Here is a 23233-nt window from a genome sequence, read left to right on the forward strand (position 1 = left end):
AAGAAGCTCAGTTTGGCAGGTCACGTTTCGGAGGATGCATGAATCAACCTTCGCTTCCCGAGCCCATTGGGGAGTTGCAGCGATGAGACAATATCGAAAAAGGGGGGTTGTGGCCTACTTATTTTAACTGTATTTTAAAAAAAAAATGATTTAAAGGGCCAATAAGCAGTTGAAACAATAACAAAGCATTATCCCCACCACTGTTTCGCTAAAAAGCTGAGAGATGGGGCTAGAAAATGTAATTACTTTCAATTTCATAGACCGCTATGGATGCAAGAACTGACCATCCATTATATCAAATTACAGTTTGAATCATGTTTTGAGGCTATACAGTAAAAAAAAAAAAAGCGTATATTTTGGGTTCTGATTTGGATATGACAGTTAAACTAAACTAAATTCATGAGGCATTTATATGTTATACTCTTCAAGAATCAACTCTGAGGTGATAAAAAAACAAAACAATAAAACTCAACTGACAGTCCACCATACTTAACATGGTCTGTGGCCAAAATGGCTCCCTATTACCTATAAAGTGCACTTTTTTTTTTTTTTACCCCTGAATAGGGTACCATTTTAGACACTGCCATCACACCACTCTGAACACCATCCATCAAATCAAATCAGATTGTATTTGTCACATGCAACAGGTTAGGGTTACAGTGAAATGCTTACAAGCCCTTAACCAACAATGCAGTTCAAGAAAGAGTTGATAAAATATTTACAAAATAAACTAAAGGAAAAAAAATCGAATCAATAAAAAAGTAACACAATAAATGTACATAATAGGAGGCTATATACAGGAGGTACCGGTACCGAGTCAATGTGGAGGATATATGGGAGTAAAAAGTACACATCGTCTTTAGGAATGTAGTGGAGTAAAAGTTGTCAAAAATATAAATAGTAAGTACAGATACCCCCCAAAAATACTAAAGTAGTACTTCAAAGTATTTTTACTTAGTTACTTTACACCACTGAATGTAATAACATATATACATACTAATTACACATTGACATAATGTAACAAATGCATAAATAATTGTATTGCTGAATGACTATGAGCAACCATAGACGTTACACAATCACTTTACTCAAGAAAAAAGCAGGATCTATGTTATGCGTGTCTTTTTAAGTAGAGCATGACCTGAGAAGTCCAGTTTCTCAGCTGAAATCAAGGACAAAAGGTGTGTTACTGTAACTTATTTTCAATACCCATTCAATCTCAACTAAAATTCTAGTTTTGAGCAGTCTGTAGGCTGTGCCTAAAATGCTGTTACCTTGGGGCACGCTGCGAGAAGGAGTCACCAATGTCACCAAGAGTAGCACGAGGGAGTCCTTGAGGTGTGAACACTTTATTATTTTGTGAGGAAAATATTTGTAGGCTACTGTAAAAACACCCTGACAAACCAATATGGGTGCATACATTTTTTTGGGGGGGGGTAACATGTCCCCACAAAACAGAATAAGAATACAATTGCTACTATTCCAGCCACCAGTTGTCAATGAAAAGTACTATTATAAATACATTTTTTAGCCCAGAAGAGAGCTCAGATTCTGATATAGTAAATCAAAACACATCAGTATCGAGCCAAATATCCTACTCACTTTCATTTCTATAGTAGGTTTTAATTCAGCCGCTCTCCACTAAATATGGTAGTTTCATCTATAACAAAAGCCTTTGGCTTCTTAACCGTCTTCACTGGTCCCTCATTAGCTTCTTAACTGTCTTGGCTGTCCCTGATTAGCTTCTTAACGGTCTTAACTGTCCCTGATCCCTGATTAGCTTCTTAACTGTCCCTGGTCCCTGATTAGCTTCTTAACGGTCTTAACTGTCCCTGGTCCCTGATTAGCTTCTTAACTGTCCCTGGTCCCTTATTAGCTTCTTAACTGTCCCTGGTCACTCATTAGCTTCTTAACTGTCCCTGGTCACTCATTAGCTTCTTAACTGTCCATGGTCCCACATTAGCTTCTTAACCTTCGTCACTGGTCCCTCATTAGCTTCTTAACTGTCTTGGCTGTCCCTGATTAGCTTCTTAACTGTCCCTGGTCCCTCATTAGCTTCTTAACTGTCCCTGGTCCCTCATTAGCTTCTTAACTGTCCCTGGTCCTTCATTAGCTTCTTAACTGTCCCTGGTCCTTCATTAGCTTCTTAACTGTCTTGACTGTCCCTGGTCCCTGATTAGCTTCTTAACTGTCTTGACTGTCCCTGGTCCCTGATTAGCTTCTTAACTGTCTTGACTGTCCCTGGTCCCTCATTAGCTTCTTAACTGTCTTGACTGTCCCTGGTCCCTCATTAGCTTCTTAACTGTCCCTGGTCCTTCATTCGCCTCTTAACTGTCCCTGGTCCTTCATTAGCTTCCTGTCTTGACTGTCCCTGGTCCCTCATTAGCTTCTTAACTGTCTTGACTGTTTCTGGTCCCTGATTAGCTTCTAACTGTCTTGACTGTCCCTGGTCCCTGATTAGCTTCTAACTGTCTTCACTGTCCCTGGTCCCTCATTAGCCAAGAACTGTCGCTGGTCTCTCATTAGCTTCTTAACTGTCTTGACTGTCCCTGGTCCCTGATTAGCTTCTAACTGTCTTGACTGTCCCTGGTCCCTCATTAGCCAAGAACTGTCGCTGGTCCCTCATTAGCTTTTTAACTGTCTTGACTGTCCCTGGTCCCTCATTAGCTGTGAACTGGGTATTATTATAACCCATTGTGCACTAACTGTGAACTGTCATTACTCCTGAGACAGAAAGTTCATCCACACGGTGGAGATATCCAATTCGGATTTAAAAGCTTGTAATTTATTTTTTATTTTTGGAGGGGGGGGGGGGGCAACTCTTCCCTGCGTTAAGGACAGTATCCATGCAGTTATGGGGAGCATCAACATTTGATCTTGACCTCTGAACTTTCATTAGGGCATACATAGAAAACAGAGTATGTATAACCTGTGTTCACTGGATTATCCCTCTTATTGTTCCTAATTATACATTTTATGAATGAAAGGGGGATACCTAGTCAGTTGGAAAGGGGGATACCTAGTCAGTTGTATAGGGAAAGGGGGATACCTAGTCAGTTGTATAGGGAAAGGGGGATACCTAGTCAGTTGTATAGGGAAAGGGGGATACCTAGTCAGTTGTATAGGGAAAGGGGGATACCTAGTCAGTTGTATAGGGAAAGGGGGATACCTAGTCAGTTGTATAGGGAAAGGGGGATACCTAGTCAGTTATATAGGGAAAGGGGGATACCTAGTCAGTTATATAGGGAAAGGGGGATACCTAGTCAGTTGTACAGGGGAAGGGGGATACCTAGTCAGTTGTACAGGGAAAGGGGGATACCTAGTCAATTGTATAGGGAAAGGGGATACCTAGTCAGTTGTATAGGGAAAGGGGATACCTAGTCAGTTGTATAGGGAAAGGGGGATACCTAGTCAGTTGTATAGGGAAAGGGGGATACCTAGTCAGTTGTATAGGGAAAGGGGGATACCTAGTCAGTTGTATAGGGAAAGGGGGATACCTAGTCAGTTGTATAGGGAAAGGGGGATACCTAGTCAGTTGTATAGGGAAAGGGGGATACCTAGTCAGTTGTATAGGGAAAGGGGGATACCTAGTCAGTTGTATAGGGAAAGGGGGATACCTAGTCAGTTGTATAGGGAAAGGGGGATACCTAGTCAGTTGTATAGGGAAAGGGGGATACCTAGTCAGTTGTATAGGGAAAGGGGGATACCTAGTCAGTTGTATAGGGAAAGGGGGATACCTAGTCAGTTGTATAGGGAAAGGGGGATACCTACTCAGTTGTATAGGGAAAGGGGGATACCTAGTCAGTTGTATAGGGAAAGGGGGATACCTAGTCAGTTGTATAGGGAAAGGGGGTTTTACCTAGTCAGTTGTATAGGGAAAGGGGGTTTTACCTAGTCAGTTGTATAGGGAAAGGGGGTTTTACCTAGTCAGTTGTATAGGGAAAGGGGGGTACCTAGTCAGTTGTATAGGGAAAGGGGGATATCTAGTCAGTTATATAGGGAAAGGGGGATACCTAGTCAGTTGTACAACTGAATGCATTCAACTGAAATGTGTCTTCCACATTTAACCCAACCCCTCAATCAGCGAGGTGCAGGGGGGCTGCCATAATCGACAATCTAATTTAAAGCAGAATTTCCGGTTATTTTAAATCTACATTACTGTCATCTGAATTTCATGTGTCATTAAAACAAATGTGTCTGACAAACAGAATTTTAAAAACATACTTTATTTCAAGCATGTATTTACAAAAGATACTGTACATTGAGTAAAACATCTCTCTGACAACAAGCCTCTTAATATATTAAATAGAAAGTGACTTGTAAAGCCAAGCTGTGAGACCAGCAGTATCTGGGCTGTAGAGACACATTTCTAGTATTCGTTTTAGCTCGCGCAGTGTCCCGGGTGGGCGGAGATTTCCTGTAGGACCAATGGAATAGTCTAAAATGTGAAAATTCAGCTCGCACGGTGCCCTGGACAAGCTAAAACAAATGTACCAGTTGTGAGCGCAGGGCTATTTATCTACAACAGCTCCAAATTCCATTTATGGGCAGGTGTAGCAGGTGTGTATTCAGTGACGCTGAACATTCTGAACATTGCAGATAGAAATAGAATAAGCAGAGCTGACGTAATTCTCTCTGACAATCATATCTGTTCTACACTATACATTTCTATCTGAGCGTTCTGTAACGCTACGGCCTCCAGAATAGGCCCCAGGTGTAAAACAAGGTGTGTTCTCAACAGCCGTACAAAATCTTCAGAAACGTTTCATCATCATCAAAAATGATTTTCTTCGTGACACTACAGGCACAACATTCCAATCTAGAACATATCTATCAATGTAGAAGAAAGGCATCTGTAACAGATTCCAGACTCCTCCATAGAGATGTTCATTCCAGTGGTTGGTCCAGTCACATGTCAATCATCATCATCATCAGTCGATCAGGAACGGACAGTAACACAAAAAGGGCCCAATTCACTGATTGGGCTTCGAAATAAAGTAGTCCTTTAGTAACAATGTCCATCAATGGCAACCAGGTTACGAAACCGTTTCCTTATTGTCAAAATAAACTTTACGATGCCAGTCGTATTCATACACCTGCCCAAAATAACATTATATTTCTTTGAACAGAAAGAGGTTTTTGATTCACAGCTTTGACCTTTAACTTGTGTGGACCAATAGTAGTTGACCAGTAGGGAACAAAGTCCCCATTATAAATAGAGTTAAGCGATGTAATACCCTCCAGTCCAAAGGTTGTCACTGTTATACCATATTGTTGCTGTCGCTGACTTTGTCCACAAACTGAAGAAGAGAGAATTTGATTATCAGTAAACCACAATCTTACCAATTCAGGGGCTGGTTTCCCGGTCACAGATTAAGCCTAGTCGTAGACTAAAAATCAAGCTCAACGGTGAATCTCCATTTAAGCGCTTTTTAGTCAAGGACTAGGCTTAATCTGCATCTGGAAACACCCCCCCCCGAGGGCAGGCACAGTGATGAAAAAAAGCAAGGAGACAAAAACAGCTGACTGGCAATTCTATGAACTTTTCCACATTACACACAGCAAATAAATGTGATACTTACTCCACTAATCCCTGGGAGGTTGAGTATGGACCCGAGGACAGGCACCCTCCTGATGAAGCCTATTGCCACTGGGAAAAAGCCCCTGGAAAAGAGAAGAGAGTGGCATAGAGAGGTGAGAGTCTGAAGAGGACTGTCATTTAGGGTGAAATTCAAAAGTATTTTTCTTGATTCATCACATCCTTGATACATCACATCCCCCCCCCCTTCCCAAAATATCAGAGGGAAGCAAACGGGAGAGCACTGGAGGAGAATATATAAGGTTGTTTCTCCTCCAAAGCTCTTATCGCTTCCCTCTGATATTTTGATTAGACAAGGAGAGAGGAAGCAAGGAATAAACTTGAGATTAGCCCATTTTTTGACCAACTATCATTTCAGACCAACTCACCTGAATAAGAGGAAAAATCCATAGATCTCCAGCACCACTCCAATGATGGGCCAGCCAATCAGAACCACGACCACGCCCCCCAGGAAGAAACTGGTGGCTTTAAATTTGTGTCTCTGGAAGAAGAATTTGAAGGTACGCTCCAAGCCGATGACAAAGGCTAGGCCTGCTACAAACAATATCTGACACACAAACACAGGGAAAATAAATGAACAGAGGATTGGCAGTACTAGCCTGGCTGCATCCAAACTGATTTATACTGAACACAAATATAAATTCAACATGCTACAATTTCAAAGATTTTACCGAGTTACAGTTCATTTATTGAAATCAGTCAATTGAAAAACATTCATTAGGCCCTAATCTATGGATTTCACATAACTGGGAATACAGATATGTATCTGTTGGTCACAGATCCAAGCCCCTACCTATTTTTTTTAAGGGATCAGAAAACCAGTCAGCATCTGATGTGACCACCATTCATTTGCCTCATACAGCGCAACACCTCCTTCGCATAGAGTTGATCAGGCTGTTGATTGTGGCCTGTGGAATGTTGTCCCACTCCTCTTCAATGGCTGTGCGAAGTTGCTGGATATTGGCGGGAACTGGAACACGCTGTCGTACACGTCAATCCAGAGCATCCAAAACATGTTCAATGGGTGACATATCTGGTGAGTATGCAGGCCATGGAAGAACGGGGCATTTTCAGCTTCCAGGAATTGTGTACAGATCCTTGTGACATGGGGCCGTGCATTACCATCCTGAAACATGAGGTGATGGCGGCAGATGAACGGCACGACAATGGGCCTTAAGATCTCATCAAAGTATCTCTGTTCATTCAAAATTGCCATCGATAAAATGCAATTGTGTTCATTGTCAGTAGCTTATGCCTTCCCATACCATAACCCCACCGCCACCATGGGGCCCTATGTTCCCAACGTTGACATCAGCCAACCGCTCGCCCATACGACACCATACACGTGGTCTGTGGTTGTGAGGCCAGTTGGACGTACGTCCAAATTCTCTAAAACAACTTTGGAGGTGGGTTATAGTAGAGAAATTAACATTACCTTCTCTGGCAACAGCTCTGGTGGACATTCCTGCAGTCAGCATGCAAATTGCACCCACCCTCAAAACTTGAGACATCTGTGGCATTGTGGTGTGTGACAAAACGGCCTATTTTAGAGTGGCCTTTTATTGTCCCCAGCACAAGGTGCACCTGTGTAATGATCATGCTGTTTAATCAGTTTCTTGATATGTCACAACTGTCAGGTGGATGGACGGATTACCTTGGCAAAAGATAAATGCTCACTTACAGGGATATAACACATTTTTTGCTCAAAATTTGAGTGCATATGGAACATTTCCAGGATCTTTTATTTCAGCTCATGAAACCTGGGACCAACACTTTACATTTTGCATTTATATTTTTGTTCAGTGTAGCTACAGTTCACCGTTGTTTCACTTCAACAACGGTGAGGTGAAAGGTAGTGAAATAATTTTGGATGCAAAGCTAGTGCAGTACAGTATGTCATATCACTTAATTTAGCTACGCAAACTGCTGGAGGACACATACCAATAATACCAGCTAGACAGGTCCTGATAAGGTGGTTTGATCAGAAACCCTGACAATACTGTCGCTAAGGAAGTGTCGCCATGCATTACAACAGAGAATCCTCAAAGGCCTCCACAACAATAGCTGAAAGTGTTTCTTCCAGAGAGTAAGGAGTATAGCAGCAGAAATAAGTCATTCTTGTAACTTTACCATAAAGAAAGTTGGTGCACATACACACAGAGGGGCATCTATGGCATACGTCATAACATTATGATTATGTAGGCTTGGGCTGTAACTCACATTTCATAACATTATGATTGTGTAGGCTTGGGCTGTAACTCACATTTCCAATGGCAAGAAGAGCTTTGTCAAAAAACAGGACCATACCGAAGAAGAGGAAGAACACGCCGAAGCCTGTCAACCCCATCCCGATCTCTGTGGAGCCAAAATAGATGTCAATACGTTGTTAATTTACGCTTTCCATTGACATTGATTGACACCATCATCCAGCCATTCATATGACACTCAGTCTGCAGATCAGGGAACTCATGAGTTTGTAGCTAGCTACGAACTACAGTACAGATTCTTCTAACTAGCGATGCCTAGCTGTAATGATATGACTAGCATTGAAGCTCATAAAATAGGGCGATGGGCTCAACTGGTCCCATTCATCACATTATGGCTAGCTAGAAGTAGTTCACAAAGCGAAGAAAGAAACAAGCTTAAAACATTTCATTTATTAATTAAATGGTCTTACTTTGTGAATCCGTTAGAGAGATCATTTTGACTGCAGTGTAGCAATTGGTCAATAACTACTGCTCATTCAATAATCGTTAGGTAGATAACTAGCAGTCTCTGTTGACAGCGGAGGAGAGAAGCTAGAGCCACGTCTTCTGGAACCACGTACGCTCTAATGATACGTTCGCAGGATTCAGTTACGCTCAAATGATACGTTCGCAGGAATCAGTTACGCTCAAATGATACGTTCGCAGGAATCAGTTATGCGCAGTGCTGCGTAGATGCAATTTTGTTGTTCGTTGTTGTAGAAAATGGGGATCTATTTGTAAATATTTAAGCTACTAACACTTGACGTTCTTTCTATCGAGGCTCTCTGCAGTTCCGATTTCTTTGAACAAGACTATCTTTATGGGAAATGTGGTTATCCTTGTGAAAACTACAACACCCATGCGTACCAACTTATTTATCTAGCTTTATCTCGGGCAAGAACCTGTGTTTACACAATGTCCTCGTTAGAAATACTCTTGAACAAGTAACGTATATAATTTTCGACAAAGTTTTTACCGATAACTGCAAACATGAACACAATTTTTGCAGTACTTCTTGTTTTTGTTGGGTGCTGCAGCAATGTTGTGTTTCTGGAACTACTTGTAAGGTCAGTTATTAACTGAACGAATGAACTATTGACTGCTCTAGACTAGGCTACTAGCTTCCATGGTTAAATTAGGTTCAATCTTTTGAGTATTTCTGCATTCTTTGGTTGTATAGCTAAGACGATGTTGCGCTTACATTACAATAATATATTATGTAGGCTAGCATATTTCCTACTTATTTATACTATTCATGCACACTTTTAATGCATTCTGCCTACTCCCAGAAAGTTTCCAGGATGTGGCAACATTGTGACCTTCGCTCAATTTGCCTTCATTGCATTGGAGGGGTTCATCTTCGAGACGAATTTTGGAAGAAAGAAACCGGCTATTCCAATGAGGTAGCCTAACGTCTTTATGTCTAGTTATCATTTTGTTGTCTGTCTGTCTGCTTGTCTGTCTGTCTGCTTGTCTGTCTGTCTGCTTGTCTGCTTGTCTGTCTGTCTGCTTGTCTGTCTGTCTGCTTGTCTGTCTGTCTGCTTGTCTGTCTGCTTGTCTGTCTGTCTACTAAGAATGAGATGAGAAGCACAGTTTTAATTCAACCTTTGTGTTTATTTCTTCTTTATAGCAACTATGTGATCATGGTGACCATGTTCTTCACTGTCAGTGTGATCAACAACTATGCCCTCAACTTCAATATCGCTATGCCTCTGCACATGATCTTCAGATCTGTAAGTATATCAATTTCCTTAGTCCATATTAATTTCCTTATAGCCTAACTTTAACTCAATGTCTGATGCCTCATACCACCTATTACCATCTAAAATCTCTTATTGGTTGACTAAGTGTGTGCTTTGTGTGTTATATCTCCACAGGGATCATTAATAGCTAATATGATCCTGGGTATAATAATTCTGAAGAAAAGGTATACATCCCTGCCTAATATCTCTTGACCTGGCAGTCTTTATATATACCCCCCCCCCCCCCCCCCCCCCCTTACATCACAACCCTTTATACTCGTTTAACATGTTAGAATGTAGATGTTGCTAAAATGACACCCTAGAACCATTATTTTGATAGATGAATGCTTTGCACTTCAGTTGTATTAAGTGTTGCATCATGGGAATGTGTTGCTGCTTTTGTTACTATTTTGCATGCTCGGACTGCTGTTTTTAACTGTGATCTTATGAGCTTAACTGTATTTTTATAGATCTTATCTGGTTTTCTGGTTATCCAAACTCTGATAGGAAGGTTCTTCCCCCTGCAGGTATTCAATGAGTAAATATCTCTCCATAGCGATGGTGTCTCTGGGTATCTTCATATGCACCATTATGTCCGCCAGACAAGTGGTGAGGTCCTCATTAACATGTTTCTGTTCAACCACACACTTTTCTTCCATATAAAGTGCATTGTGGGTTGCAGCTTCACAGTTGTGTTGTAGCAGAGTTGTTAATAACATTGTTACACAGTTGCAACACTTTGTTACACACCTACACTACATGTTCATAGTGTACAGTAAGATCTTTAACTCAACACAGAACAACATAATACGTTACGCTGTGCTATTTAGTGACCTCTGTTTTTCCTTGTGCAGAACACAGGGGCCGAGGGCTCAGAGGAGCAAGATGTTTATGCCCTCCTGCACTGGCTGCTAGGTAAGTTTGCCATGAACTGTTGGGTGTGTACAGGATTTATTTGACTGAGTCATCACTCCCACTCAGCCAGAAGTCTTTGTTGACTTGCATTTTTGATATTGAGATCGTTACCTGAGCCAAGACAAGTTGGGACTAACTTTTAACCGAGAACTGGCCACTTATTGTTTCAGTTGTTGACAGTTTTTATTTTTTATTTAACCTTTATTTAACCAGGCAAGTCAGTTAAGAACAAATTCTTATTTACAATGACGGCCGACGGTGCTGGGCCAATTGTGAGCCGCCCTATGAGATTCCCAATCACGGCCCGACGTGATTCAGCCTGGATTCGAACCAGGGACTGTAGTGATGCCTCTTGCACTGTGATGCAGTGCCTTAGACCGCTGTGACACTCTGGCGGAAAAATGCTTGAGATAAGCATGCACAACTCTAACAATCACATAAATAAACCACAAATTCATGTCAATGGGAAATGACTTGATTTGCACAAATTCTATTTACGCCTGCAGATCTCAACTCAGAATTCCGCCCCTGGTGCATTACCTATCCAATTCCCTATTTAATGTTTACATACTAGCTGATCCCCTGTGTGTGTGTGTGTGTGTGTGTGTGTGTGTGTGTGTGTGTGTGTGTGTGTGTGTGTGTGTGTGTGTGTGTGTGTGTGTGTGTGTGTGTGTGTGTGTGTGTGTGTGTGTGATCAGTAACTCAACCATGATCCACCTGATTTTCTGACCTAGCTTTGTTGTTATTCTAGGGATCGCCATGTTGACCTTTGCTCTGCTCATGTCTGCGAGAATGGGCATTTTCCAGGAGACCCTGTACAAGCAGTATGGCAAACACTCCAAGGAGGCTCTCTTCTACAATGTGAGTGTCAACCAGGGCTTAGACGATACCATCAACGCGATACTCTTCAGTAAAGTGGCAAGCAAACAGAACACAAAGTAGAAAATATCCCTAATGTTGTTATCCAGAGTCACATTTATTTATGTTATCAACTATAGCACACAATATTTTACATACAGCAGGTTTTTAAAGGACCAAGAGTTTTGTCTGCTTTGTGTTTTCATTTTTTTGCCTTGGAAAAAATATCGCAGTACTGGTATCATCACAGCCCTAGTGTCAACCCCAAACTCCTGTATGCAATGCATTTCATACCTGGTAGATGCCGTACACTTCTTCAGGCAAAGTAACTGACAAAAGTAATTGTCGTGTATCCCCTGGCAAGGGAGATTTAAAAAGCTTTGCTTCTCTCACCAAACATAATGCTCCACCATACAATAGTACAAAGCCTAATCCTTAACATTTGCTGCAAACAGAGTTGCTGAATTGTCAGTGTTTTCTGTGCATTGCTTGATTTGTACTGTACCTCTATGTATGTACAGTGAGGGGGGAAAAGTATTTGATCCCCTGCTGATTTTGTACGTTTGCCCAACGACAAAGAAATGATCAGTCTATAATTTTAATGGTAGGTTTATTTGAGCAGTGAGAGACAGAATAACAACAACAAAAATCCACAAAAACGCATATAAAAAAAAATATAAATTCATTTGCATTTTAATGAGGGAAATAAGTATTTGACCCCTCTGCAAAACATGACTTAGTACTTGGTGGCAAAACCCTTGTTGGCAATCACAGAGGTCAGACGTTTCTTGTAGTTGGCCACCAGGTTTTCACACATCTCAGGAGGGATTTTGTCCCACTCCTCTTTGCAGATCTTCTTCAAGTCATTAAGGTTTCGAGGCTGACGTTTGGCAACTCGAACCTTCAGCTCCCTCCACAGATTTTCTATGGGATTAAGGTCTGGAAACTGGCTAGGCCACTCCAGGACCTTAATGTGCTTCTTCTTGAGCCACTCCTTTGTTGCCTTGGCCATGTGTTTTGGGTCATTGTCATGCTGGAATACCCATCCACGACCCATTTTCAATGCCCTGGCTGAGGGAAGGAGGTTCTCACCCAAGATTTGACGGTACATGGCCCCGTCCATCGTCCCTTCGATGCGGTGAAGTTGTCCTGTCCCCTTAGCAGAAAACCACCCCCAAAGCATAATGTTTCCACCTCCATGTTTGCCGGTGGGGGGGATGGTGTTCTTGGGGTCATAGGCAGCATTCCTCCTCCTCCAAACACGGCGAGTTGAGTTGATTCCAAAGAGCTCCATTTTGGTCTCATCTGACCACAACACTTTCACCCAGTTGTCCTCTGAATCATTCAGATGTTCATTGGCAAACTTCAGACGGGCATGTATATGTGCTTTCTTGAGCAGGGGGACCTTGCGGGCGCTGCAGGATTTCAGTCCTTCACGGCGTAGTGTGTTACCAATTGTTTTCTTGGTGACTATGGTCCCAGCTGCCTTGAGATCATTGACAAGATCCTCCCGTGTAGTTCTGGGCTGATTCCTCACCGTTCTCATGATCATTGCAACTCCACGAGGTGAGATCTTGCGTGGAGCCCCAGGCCGAGGGAGATTGACAGTTCTTTTGTGTTTCTTCCATTTGCGAATAATCGCACCAACTGTTGTCACCTTCTCACAAAGCTGCTTGGCGATGGTCTTGTAGCCCATTCCAGCCTTGTGTAGGTCTACAATCTTGTCCCTGACATCCTTGGAGAGCTCTTTGGTCTTGGCCATGGTGGAGAGTTTGGAATCTGATTGATTGATTGCTTCTGTGGACAGGTGTCTTTTATACAGGTAACAAACTGAGATTAGGAGCACTCCCTGTAAGAGTGTGCTCCTAATCTCAGCTCATTACCTGTATAAAAGACACCTGGGAGCCAGAAATCTTTCTGATTGAGAGGGGATCAAATACTTATTTCCCTCATTAAAATGCAAATCAATTTCTAACATTTTTTACATGCATTTTTCTGGATTTTGTTGTTGTTATTCTGTCTCTCACTGTTCAAATAAACCTACCATTAAAATTATAGACTGATCATTTCTTTGTCAGTGGGCAAACGTACAAAATCAGCAGGGGATCAACTACTTTTTTCCCTCACTGTATGTATGTCTCTTCTCTGCATATTTAGTTTCCTTGACACAGATTAAGTTTAGTCCTGGACCAAAAAACTCTTTCAATGGAGATTCTCAATTGAGGATGTTTTCTAGTTTAGGACTAGGCTTCATCTAGGTCTGGGAAATTTACCCATAATCTCTGACATTGTAATATGTTTTGTTGTTGCCCTCTCAGCACTGCTTGCCTCTTCCTGGGTTCCTGCTTCTGTCCTCAGATATCTACAACCACTGTGTCCTCTTCAGTCAAAGCAGTGAGTTAAAACACAGTCAAATATTTGAATGAAACATGTTAAAGTAACCTCATTGAGTAGAGTTGCAAAGTTCCCAAGTTTTAAAAACATTTTTTTAGCCCAGTTGGAGGATTCTCTTCCTGCTTATTCCTTCATGATTCCAGAAAACCTCCGGGATTTCTGAACAACCTGGAAAATTTGAAAATTAACAGAATTTTACAACTCGAATCCTCATTCCGTGTAGTGAAAGGACCTCAATAATCTAAGGTTAAGTTTGTTGTTGTTGTTTTTGCTGACTGAAGTCATTTACGCTTTGTTGAATCTACACTGAACAAAAATATGAACGGAACATGTAAAGTGTTGGTCCAATGTTTTATGAGCTGAAATAAAAGATTCTAGAAATTTTCCATACGCACAAAAAACATATTTCTCTCAAATGTTGTGCACAAAGTTGTTTACATCCCTCTTAGTGAGCATTTCTCCTTTGCCAAGATAATCCATCCACCTGACAGGTGTGGCATATCAAGAAGCTGATTAAACAGCATGATCATTACACAGGTGCACCTTGTGCTGGGGACAATAAAAGGAATGTCCAACAGAGCTGGTGCCAGATCATTTAATGTTCCTTTCTCTATCATAAGCGGCCTCCAATGTCCTTTAAGAGAATTTGGCAGTACGTCCAACCGACCTCACAACTGCAGACCACGTGTAACCACACCAGCCCAGGACTATCCACATCCGGCTTCTTCACCTGCGGGATCATCTGGACAGCTGATGAAACTGTGGGTTTGCACAACTGAAGAATTTCTGCACAAACTGTCAGAAACCATCTCAGGGAAACTCATCTGCGTGCTCGTCGTCCTCACCATTGTCTTGACCGGACTACAGTTAGATTTCAGTGGGCAAATGCTCACCTTCGATGGCCACTGGCACGCTGGAGAAGTGTGCTCTTCACGGATGAATCCCAGTTTCAACTGTACCGGGCAGATGACAGACAGCATGTATGGCGTCTTGTGGGCGAGCAGTTTGCTCCATGGTGGGGTTATGGTTTGGGCAGGCATAAGCTACGGACAATGAACACAATTGCATTTTATCTATGGCAATTTGAATGTACAGAGATATCGTGACGAGATCCTGAGGCACATTGTTGTGCCATTCATCCGCGGCCATCACCTCATGTTTCAGCATGATGATCCACGGCCCCATGTTGCAAGGATCTGTAAACAATTCCTGGAAGTAGAAACTGTCCCAGTTCTTCCATGGCCTGCATATTCACCAGACATGTCACCCATTTAGCATGTTTGGGATGCTCTGGATCGACGTGTACGACAGCGTATTCCAGTTCCCGCCAATATCCAGCATCTTCGCACAGCCATTGAAGAGGAGTGGGACAACATTCCACAGGCCACAATCAACAGCCTGATCAACTCTATGCGAAGGAGATGTATCGCGCTGCATGGTGGTCACGCCAGATGCTGACTGGTTTTCTGATCCACGCCCCTACCTATTTTTTTTAAGGTAACTGTGACCAACAGATGCATGTCTGTATTCCCAGTCGTGTGAAATCAATAGATTAGGGCCTAATGAATTTATTCCAATTGATTGATTTCCTAATATGAACTGTAACTCAGTTAAACCGTTGAAATTGTTGCATGTTGTGTTTATATTTTTGTTCTGTGTGTGTGTGTGTGTGTGTGTGTGTGTGTGTGTGTGTGTGTGTGTGTGTGTGTGTGTGTGTGTACAGTACCAGTCAAAAGTTTGGACACACACCTATTCTTTTCAAAAGTTTTTCTTTATTTTTACTATTTTCTACATTGTTGAATAATAGTGAAGACATCAAAACTATGAAATAAACATTTGAATTAATGTAGTAACCAAAAAATTGTTAAACAAATCAAAATATATTTTAGATTCTTCAAAGTAGCCGCCCTTTGCCTTGACAGCTTTGCACACTCTTGGCATTCTCTCAACCAGCTTCACCTGGAATGCTTTTCCAACAGTCTTGAAGGAGTTCCCACATATGCTGAGCACTTGTTGGCTGCTTTTCCTTGACTCTGCGGTCCAACTCATCACAAACCATCTCAATTGGGTTGAGGTCAGGTGATAGTGGAAGCCAGGTCATCTGATGCAGCACTCCATCACTCTCCTTCTTGGTCAAATAACCCTTACACAGCCTGGAGGTGTGTTGGGTCATTGTCCTGTTGAAAAACAAATGATAGCGCAAACTAGATGGGATGGTGTATCGCTGCAGAATGCTGTGGTAGCCATGCTGGTTAAGTGTGCCTTGAAATCTAAATAAAACACAGCCAGTGTCACCAGAAAAGCACCCCCACACCATCACACCTCCTCCATGCTTCACGGTGGGAACCACACATGCAGAGATCATCTGTTCACCTACTCTGCGTCTTACAAAACCACGGCGGTTGGAATCAAAAATCTTACATTTGGACTCATCAGACAAAAGGACAGATATCCACTGGTCTAATGTCCATTGCTCGTGTTTCTTGCCCCAAGCAAGTCACTTCTTCTTATTGGTGTCCTTTAAGTAGTGGTTTTTATGCAGCAATTCGACCATGAAGGCCTGATTCACGCAGTCTCCTCTGAACAGTTGATGTTGAGATGTGTCTGTTACTTGAACTCTGTGAAGCATTTATTTGGGCTGCAAATTCTGAGGCAGGTAACTCTCTAATGAACTTAACCTCTGCAGCAGAGGTAACTCTGGGTCTTCCTTTCCTGTGGCGGTCCTCATGAGAACCAGTTTCATCATAGCGCTTGATGGTTTTTGCGACTGCACTTGAAGGAACTTTCAAAGTTCTTGAAATGTGTTGGATTGACTGAACTTCATGTCTTAAAGTAATGATTATTTGAGCTGTTCTTGCCATAATATGGACTTGGTATTTTACCAAATAGGGCAATATTCTGTATACCTTGTCAAAACACAACTGATTGGCTCAAACGCATTAAGAAGGAAAGAAATTCCTCAAATTAACTTTTAACTTGGCACACCTGTTAATTGAAATGCATTCCAGGTGACTACCTCATGAGCTGTTTGAGAGAATGCCAAGAGTGTGCAAAGCTGTCATCAAGGCAAAGGGTGGCTACTTTGAAGAATCTCAAATATAAAATATATTTTGATTTGTTTAACACTTTTGGCTACTACATGATTGTGTAATTTCAAATGTCTTCACTATTATTCTACAATGTAGAGAATAGTACAAATAAAGAAAAACCCTTGAATGAGTAGGTGTGTCCAAACTTTTGACTGGTTCTGTGTGTATGATTTTATATACAGTTGTGGCCAAAAGTTTTGAGAATGACACAAATATTAATTTCCACAAAGTTTGCTGCTTCAGTGTCTTTAGATATTTTTGTCAGATGTCACTATGGAATACTGCAGTATAGTTACAAGCATTTCATAAGTGTCAAAGGCTTTTATTGACAATTACATGAAGTTGATGCAAAGAGTCAATATTTGCAGTGTTGAACCTTCTTTTTCAAGACCTCTGCAATCCATCCTGGCATGCTGTCAATTAACTTCTGGGCCACATCCTGACTGATGGCAGCCCATTCTTGCATAATCAATGCTTGGAGTTTGTCAGACTTTGTGTTTTTGTTTGTCCACCCGCCTCTTGAGGATTTACCACAAGTTCTCAAAGGGATTAAGGTCTAGGGAGTTTCCTGGCCATAGACCCAAAACATTTATGTTTTGTTCCCCGAGCCACTTAGTTATCACTTTTGCCTTATGGCAAGGTGCTCCATCATGCTGGAAAAGGCATTGTTCATCACCAAACTGTTCCTGGATGGTTGGGAGAAGTTGCTCTCGGAGGATGTGTTGGTACCATTCTTTATTCATGGCTGTGTTCTTAGGCAAAATTGAGTGAGCCCACTCCCTTGGCTGAGAAGCAACCCCACACATGAATGGTCTCAGGATCCTTTACTGTTGGCATGACACAGGACTGATGGAAGAGCTCACCTTGTCTTCTTCGGACAAGCTTTTTTCCGGATGCCCCAAACAATCGGAAAGGGGATTCATCAGAGAAAATGACTTTACCCCAGTCCTCAGCAGTCCAATCCCTGTACCTTTTGCCGAATATCAGTCTGTCCCTGATGTTTTTCCTGGAGAGAAGTGGCTTCTTTGCTGCCCTTCTTGACACCAGGCCATCCTCCAAAAGTCTTCCCTTCACTGTGCGTGTAGATGCACTCGCACCTGCCTGCTGCCATTCCTGAACAAGCGCTGTACTGGTGGTGCCCCGATCCCGCAGCTGAATCAACTTTAGGAGACGGTCCTTGCGCTTGCTGGACTTTCTTGGGTGCCCTGAAGCCTTCTTCACAACAATTGAACAGCTCTCCTTGAAGTTCTTGATGATCCGATAAATGGTTGATTTAGGTGCAATCTTGCTGGCAGCAATATCCTTGCCTGTGAAGCCCTTTTTGTGCAAAGCAATGATGACGGCAAGTGTTTCCTTGCAGGTAACCATGGTTGACAGAGGAAGAACAATGATTCCAAGCACCACCCTCCTTTTGAAGCTTCCAGTCTGTTTTTCGAACTCGATCAGCATGACAGAGTGATCTCCAGCCTTGTCCTCGTCAACACTCACACCTGTGTTAACGAGAGAATCACTGGAATCACTGGTCCTTTTGTGGCAGGGCTGAAATGCAGTGGAAATGTTTTTGGGGGATTCAGTTCATTTGCATGGCAAAGAGGGACTTTGCAATTAATTGCAATTCATCTGATCACTCTTCATAACATTCTGGAGTATATGCAAATTGCCATCATAAAAACTGAGGCAGCAGACTTTGGGAAAATTAATATTTGTGTCATTCTCAAAACTTTTGGCCACGTGTGTGTGTGTGTGTGTGTGTGTGTGTGTGTGTGTGTGTGTGTGTGTGTGTGTGTGTATGATAGTAAAGAAGTGACTTTACATGTTATGTCTGTTGGAGTCTTTCTTGTAATATTATGTTGAGTTCTTGTCCTGTTGTCCTCTTGTTGTGCTGTAGCCTAAATGTAATTTGTCTTCCAGCTCCTGTAGAGGTTCCTGTGATTGGCCAGGCTGTTCCAGTGATGTGGCTATACCTGCTGATTAACGTAATCACACAGTATCCTTGACCAAATCAAATTGTATTTGTCACATGCGCAGAATACCGTGAAAAGTAACAATAACGAGGCTATGTACAGGGGGTACAGGTTAGTCGAGGTAATTTTAACATTTTGGTATAGGCAAAGTGACTATGCGCAGATGATTAACAGTGAGTACCAGCAATGTCAAATCAAAGGGGGAGGTGGTGTCAATGTAAATAGTCCGGGTGGCCATTTGATTAGTTATTCAGCAGTCTTATGGCTTTGGGATAGAAGCTGTTAAAGAGCCTTTTGGACCTAGACTTGCCGCTCCGTTACCACTTGCCGTGCAGTAGCAGAGAGAACAGTCTATGACTTGGGTGACTGGAGTCTTTGACAATTTTTGGGGCCTTCCTCTGACACAGTAGGTCCTAGATTGCAGGAAGCTTGGCCCCAGTGATGAACTGGGCCATACGCACTACCTTCTGTAGCGCCTTACGCTCGGATTCCAAGCAGTTGCCATACCAGGCGGTGATGCAACCGGTCAGGATGCTCTCGATGGTGCAGCTGTATAACTTTTTGAGGATCTGGGGACCCATGCCAAATCTTTTCAGTCTCCTGAGGGGGAAAAGGTGTTGTCGTGCCTTCTTCACAACTGTCTTGGTGTGTTTGGGCCATGATAGTTCGTTGGTGATGTGGACACCAAGGAACTTGAAACTCTCGACCCGCTCCACTACAGCCCCGTCGATGTAAATGGGGCCGTGTTCGGCCCTCCTTTTCCTGTAGTCCACGATCAGCTCCTTTGTCTTGCTCACGTTGAGGGAGAGGTTGTTGTTCTGGCACAACACTGCCGGGTCTCTGACCTCCCTATATTCTGTCTCATCGTTGTCGGTGATCAGGCTTGCCACTGTTGTGTCGTCAGCAAACTTAAGAAGGGTGTTGGAGTCGTACTTGGCGACTCAGTCATGGGTGAACAGGGAGTACAGGCGGTAGTCATTTAGGCAGGTTCCCTTTACTTTCTTGGTCACAGGGACTATGGTGGTCTGCTTGAAATATGTAGGTATTACAGACTCGGTCAGGGAGAGGTTGAAAATTTCAGTGAAGACACTTGCCAGTTGGTCCACGCATGCTCTGAGTACATGTCATGGTAATCCGTCTGGCCTCGCTGCCTTGTGAATGTTGACAGGTCTTGCTCACATCGGCAACGGAGAATGTGATCACACACTCGTCCGGAACAGCAGGTGCTCTCATGTGTGCTTCAGTGTTGCTTGCCTCGAAGTGAGCATAAAAGTTATTTAGCTCGTCTGGTAGGCTCGCGTCACTGTGCAGTTCGTGGCTGGGTTTCCCTTTGTAGTCCGTAATAGCTTGCAAGCCCTCCCACATCCGACGAGCATCAGAGCCGGTGTAGTAGGATTCAGTGTTAGTCCTGTATTGACGCTTTGCCTGTTTGATGGTTCATCTGAGGGCATAGCAGGATTTCTTATAAGCGTCCAGATTAGTGTCCCGCTCCTTGAAAGTGGCAGCTCTTTAGCTCAGTGCGGATGTTGCCTGTAATCCATGGCTTCTGGTTGGGATATGGACGTACAGTCACTCTGGGGACGACGTCGATGATGCACTTATTGATGAAGCCGGTGACGGAGGTGGTATACTGCTCAATGCCATTGGATGAATCCCGGGAACATATTCCAGTCTGTGCTAGTGAAACAGTCCTGTAGCATCTGCATCATCTGACCACTTTCGTATTGAGCGAGTCACTGGTACTTCCTGCCTTATTTTTTTCTTGTAAGCAGGAATCAGGAGGATATAATTATCAGATTTGCCTAATTGAGGGCGAGGGAGAGCTTTGTATGTGTCTCTTTCCCCCACTTGTTGCACATGTGACATGCTGGTAGAAATGAGGTAAAACGGATTTAAGTTTGCCTTCATTAAAGTCCCCGGCCACTAGGAGCGCCACTTCTGGATGAGCATTTTCTTGTTTGCTTATGGCCGTATACAGCTCGTTGAGTGCGGTCTTTGTGCCAGGATCGGTTTGTGGTGGTAAATAGATGGCTACGGAAAATATAGATAAACTCTCTTGGTAGATAGTGTGGTCTACAGTTTATCATGAGGTACTCTACCTCAGGCGAGCAATACTTCGAGACTTCCTTAACATTAGACATCGCGCACCAGCTGTTAATGACAAATAGACACACACCCCCACCCCTCGTCTTACCAGACGTAGCTGTTCTGTGCTGCTATTGCTAGGAAAACCCAGCCAAATGTATATTATCCGTGTCTTCGTTCAGCCACGACTCGGTGAAACATAAGATATTACAGTTTGTAATGTCCCTTTGGTAGGATAGTCTCGAACAGAGATCATCCAGTTTATTCTCCATTGATTGCACGTCGGCCAATAGTGTGGTCGAGTGGGTGGTAGAGGCGGGAAAACCCACTCACCGACGAATTCTAACAAGGGCACCGCGATCTCCGCCCCCTGTATTTCCGTCTTTTCTTCACGCGAATATCTAGGATTTGTGTCTGGTCTCGGAGAAGCAGTATATCCTTCGTGTCAGAATAATTAAAGATAAAATCTTCATCCAGTTCGAGGTGAGTAATCGCTGTTCAGATATCCAGAAGCTCTTTTCAGTCATAAGAGACGGTAGCAGCAACATTATGTACAAAATAAGTTACAAACAATGTGAAAAAACACACAAAATGGCACAGTTGGTTTGGAGCCTGTAAAACAGCAGTCATCCCCTCCGGTGTCATTCTTTTACAGTATTATTGCAATTGTTTAATTTGTTTTTAAAGTACACCTAAAGACGAAACATAATCGACAGTAACAAAACATTAAGGACAAAAACATCAGAAAAGTGTCCTCACAGGGCTTCACTCACGTCACAAAACTCTTACTTGAAACACTTTGTGTGTAGTCACTGAACACAAATGGGCATAGTTGGTGGGGAATTCATCCCACTGTAAACTAATTAGAGTAGTGTAGAGATTGTTTTTATACAGCTGTAAGAACAATACACTATTGCTCTCTGCATACTAGAAGACTATAAACATTCACCTTAAACATGTATGACTGTACATAGTACTCATGCAAGGATATAGAAGAGCCCCCCCCAAAAAACACAACACTTTTATGAAACACACAACATCATCACCCTCTTGCAGTCCTTCACCTTCTCCTCAGATATGTGTGTATCCGCGGCGTGTTCATCCTGACCACAGAGTGTGCCTCTCTCACCGTGACCCTGGTGGTCACACTGAGGAAGTTCATCAGCCTCATCATCTCCATCCTCTACTTCAAGAACCCCTTCACCGCTTGGCACTGGGTGGGCACTGCCGTCGTCTTCCTGGGCACCCTGATTTACACGGAGGTCTGGACTAGCGTCCGCATGGCACTGAGAGGAAAAGAAGAGCTGAAAGAGAAGAAGGCAGAGTGATACGCAGCACAGAAGGCGGAGTAATACACAGCACTGACGTATCACTCAATGACTGTTTTTCACTTAATCTTTCCTCAATTCCTTGCATCCTCTCTCCTTGCCTCATTCTCAAAACACATTGGAGAAGAAGGTCTGGGGAGGGACCTGAGACATTCTCTTCCAATATGACTATAAACGAGAGAGGATGCGAGGAAATGTCGAAAAGGGAAATGAAGATAGAGCCAATGTCACGAGAGTGCCTCTGGCAGCACTGTTGTGTGTACAGTACTGTATTTGTTGTAGGTGTGCTCCCCCTTCTCTCTCTGCTGCAGTCGCAGTGGGACCATGTCTGTTTTTAATAGGATCATAATTATGTATTTTAAGTAAGGTTTTTCCTATTTCCTTAGAAAAGATGGCTTCCCAATAGGCTTCCCGCCTAACCCATTTTTAAGGACATCACCTATCAGTGGAGGCTGCTGAGGGGAGGACGGCTCATAATAATGGCTGGAATGGCGTGAATGAGCAGGCATCAAATGCATGGAAACCAGACCATTCCACTATTCTGTTCCAGCCATTACCACGAGCCCATTCTCCCCAATTAATTTGACACCAACCCCCTGTGCTAGACAAACACTACAGTACCTATTGACCGAATAAGCCAAGGCAAGCTAAAAATAAAAAACACATATATAATAATTATAATAAAAAAACATATTTGTCCTCTGAAGACAAAGGGGTTAATAAAATAAGGCAAGCTGTTGTGGAACTGATACCGTACTGTTCTGTTAATTTTGTTTGGTGAAAACAGTATTTATTTAACTAAATATGAGGTTGGGGATATTCTGATCTGTGTGTTAATAGTGAGTTGACAAACCACTTCATCAACAGATATTGATGGGACACAAGTGAAAAGCGTTATGTTAATGTCTTGTGATACTTGTTCATGTTTTATTTTAGGAATATTTCATTAGGTAACTGTTTGTCAAAGTAGTACTTGGCAGGACCAGTAACTTTGTCATGAAAAACACCAATGT

The 23233-nt window shown here is 42.7% G+C and overlaps 2 protein-coding genes across 3 annotated transcripts; one reads left to right on the plus strand and one right to left on the minus strand.

The window, feature by feature from the left end:
- Positions 1-4207: 4207 nt before the first annotated feature.
- LOC106561669 (vesicle transport protein GOT1B) lies at positions 4208-8451 on the minus strand. The gene is made up of 5 exons (XM_014125840.3): positions 8277-8451; positions 7863-7954; positions 5968-6146; positions 5583-5664; positions 4208-5300 (listed from the first exon to the last, which is right to left on the minus strand). Exons 1-5 carry the CDS (start codon positions 8299-8301, stop codon positions 5262-5264), a joined length of 417 nt encoding a protein of 138 aa, XP_013981315.1. The 5' UTR covers positions 8302-8451; the 3' UTR covers positions 4208-5261.
- Positions 8452-8516: 65 nt separating this feature from the next.
- LOC106561668 (UDP-xylose and UDP-N-acetylglucosamine transporter) lies at positions 8517-22969 on the plus strand. 2 transcript variants are annotated; one of them, XM_014125838.3, is made up of 10 exons: positions 8517-8912; positions 9135-9248; positions 9476-9578; positions 9723-9772; positions 10115-10196; positions 10442-10502; positions 11254-11363; positions 13679-13754; positions 18755-18830; positions 21968-22969. In XM_014125838.3, the coding sequence occupies exons 1-10, from the start codon at positions 8836-8838 to the stop codon at positions 22218-22220; spliced, it is 1002 nt and encodes a 333-aa protein (XP_013981313.1). In that variant the 5' UTR covers positions 8517-8835; the 3' UTR covers positions 22221-22969. The 2 variants fall into 2 exon arrangements, with proteins under 2 accessions (XP_013981313.1, XP_013981314.1); XM_014125839.3 differs by lacking the exons at positions 9723-9772; positions 10115-10196.
- The last annotated feature ends 264 nt before the right edge of the window (positions 22970-23233 follow it).

This window comes from Salmo salar, chromosome 10 (genome assembly GCF_965601325.2).
Source record: "Salmo salar chromosome 10, fSalSal1, whole genome shotgun sequence".
In the NCBI taxonomy this organism is placed as follows: domain Eukaryota; kingdom Metazoa; phylum Chordata; class Actinopteri; order Salmoniformes; family Salmonidae; genus Salmo; species Salmo salar.

Coding starts and splice junctions, on each gene's coding strand:
- LOC106561668 (XM_014125838.3), top strand. CDS start 8,836: ATGAACACAATTTTTGCAGTACTTCTTGTTTTTGTTGGGTGCTGCAGC. Junction 8,913..9,134: donor TTTCTGGAACTACTTGTAAG/GTCAGTTATTAA, acceptor GCCTACTCCCAG/AAAGTTTCCAGGATGTGGCA. Junction 10,197..10,441: donor TTATGTCCGCCAGACAAGTG/GTGAGGTCCTCA, acceptor TTCCTTGTGCAG/AACACAGGGGCCGAGGGCTC.
- LOC106561669 (XM_014125840.3), bottom strand. CDS start 8,301: ATGATCTCTCTAACGGATTCACAAA. Junction 6,147..7,862: donor CTCTTCTTGCCATTGGAAAT/GTGAGTTACAGC, acceptor TTTGTGTGTCAG/ATATTGTTTGTAGCAGGCCT. Junction 5,301..5,582: donor ACCTCCCAGGGATTAGTGGA/GTAAGTATCACA, acceptor TCTCTTCTTCAG/TTTGTGGACAAAGTCAGCGA.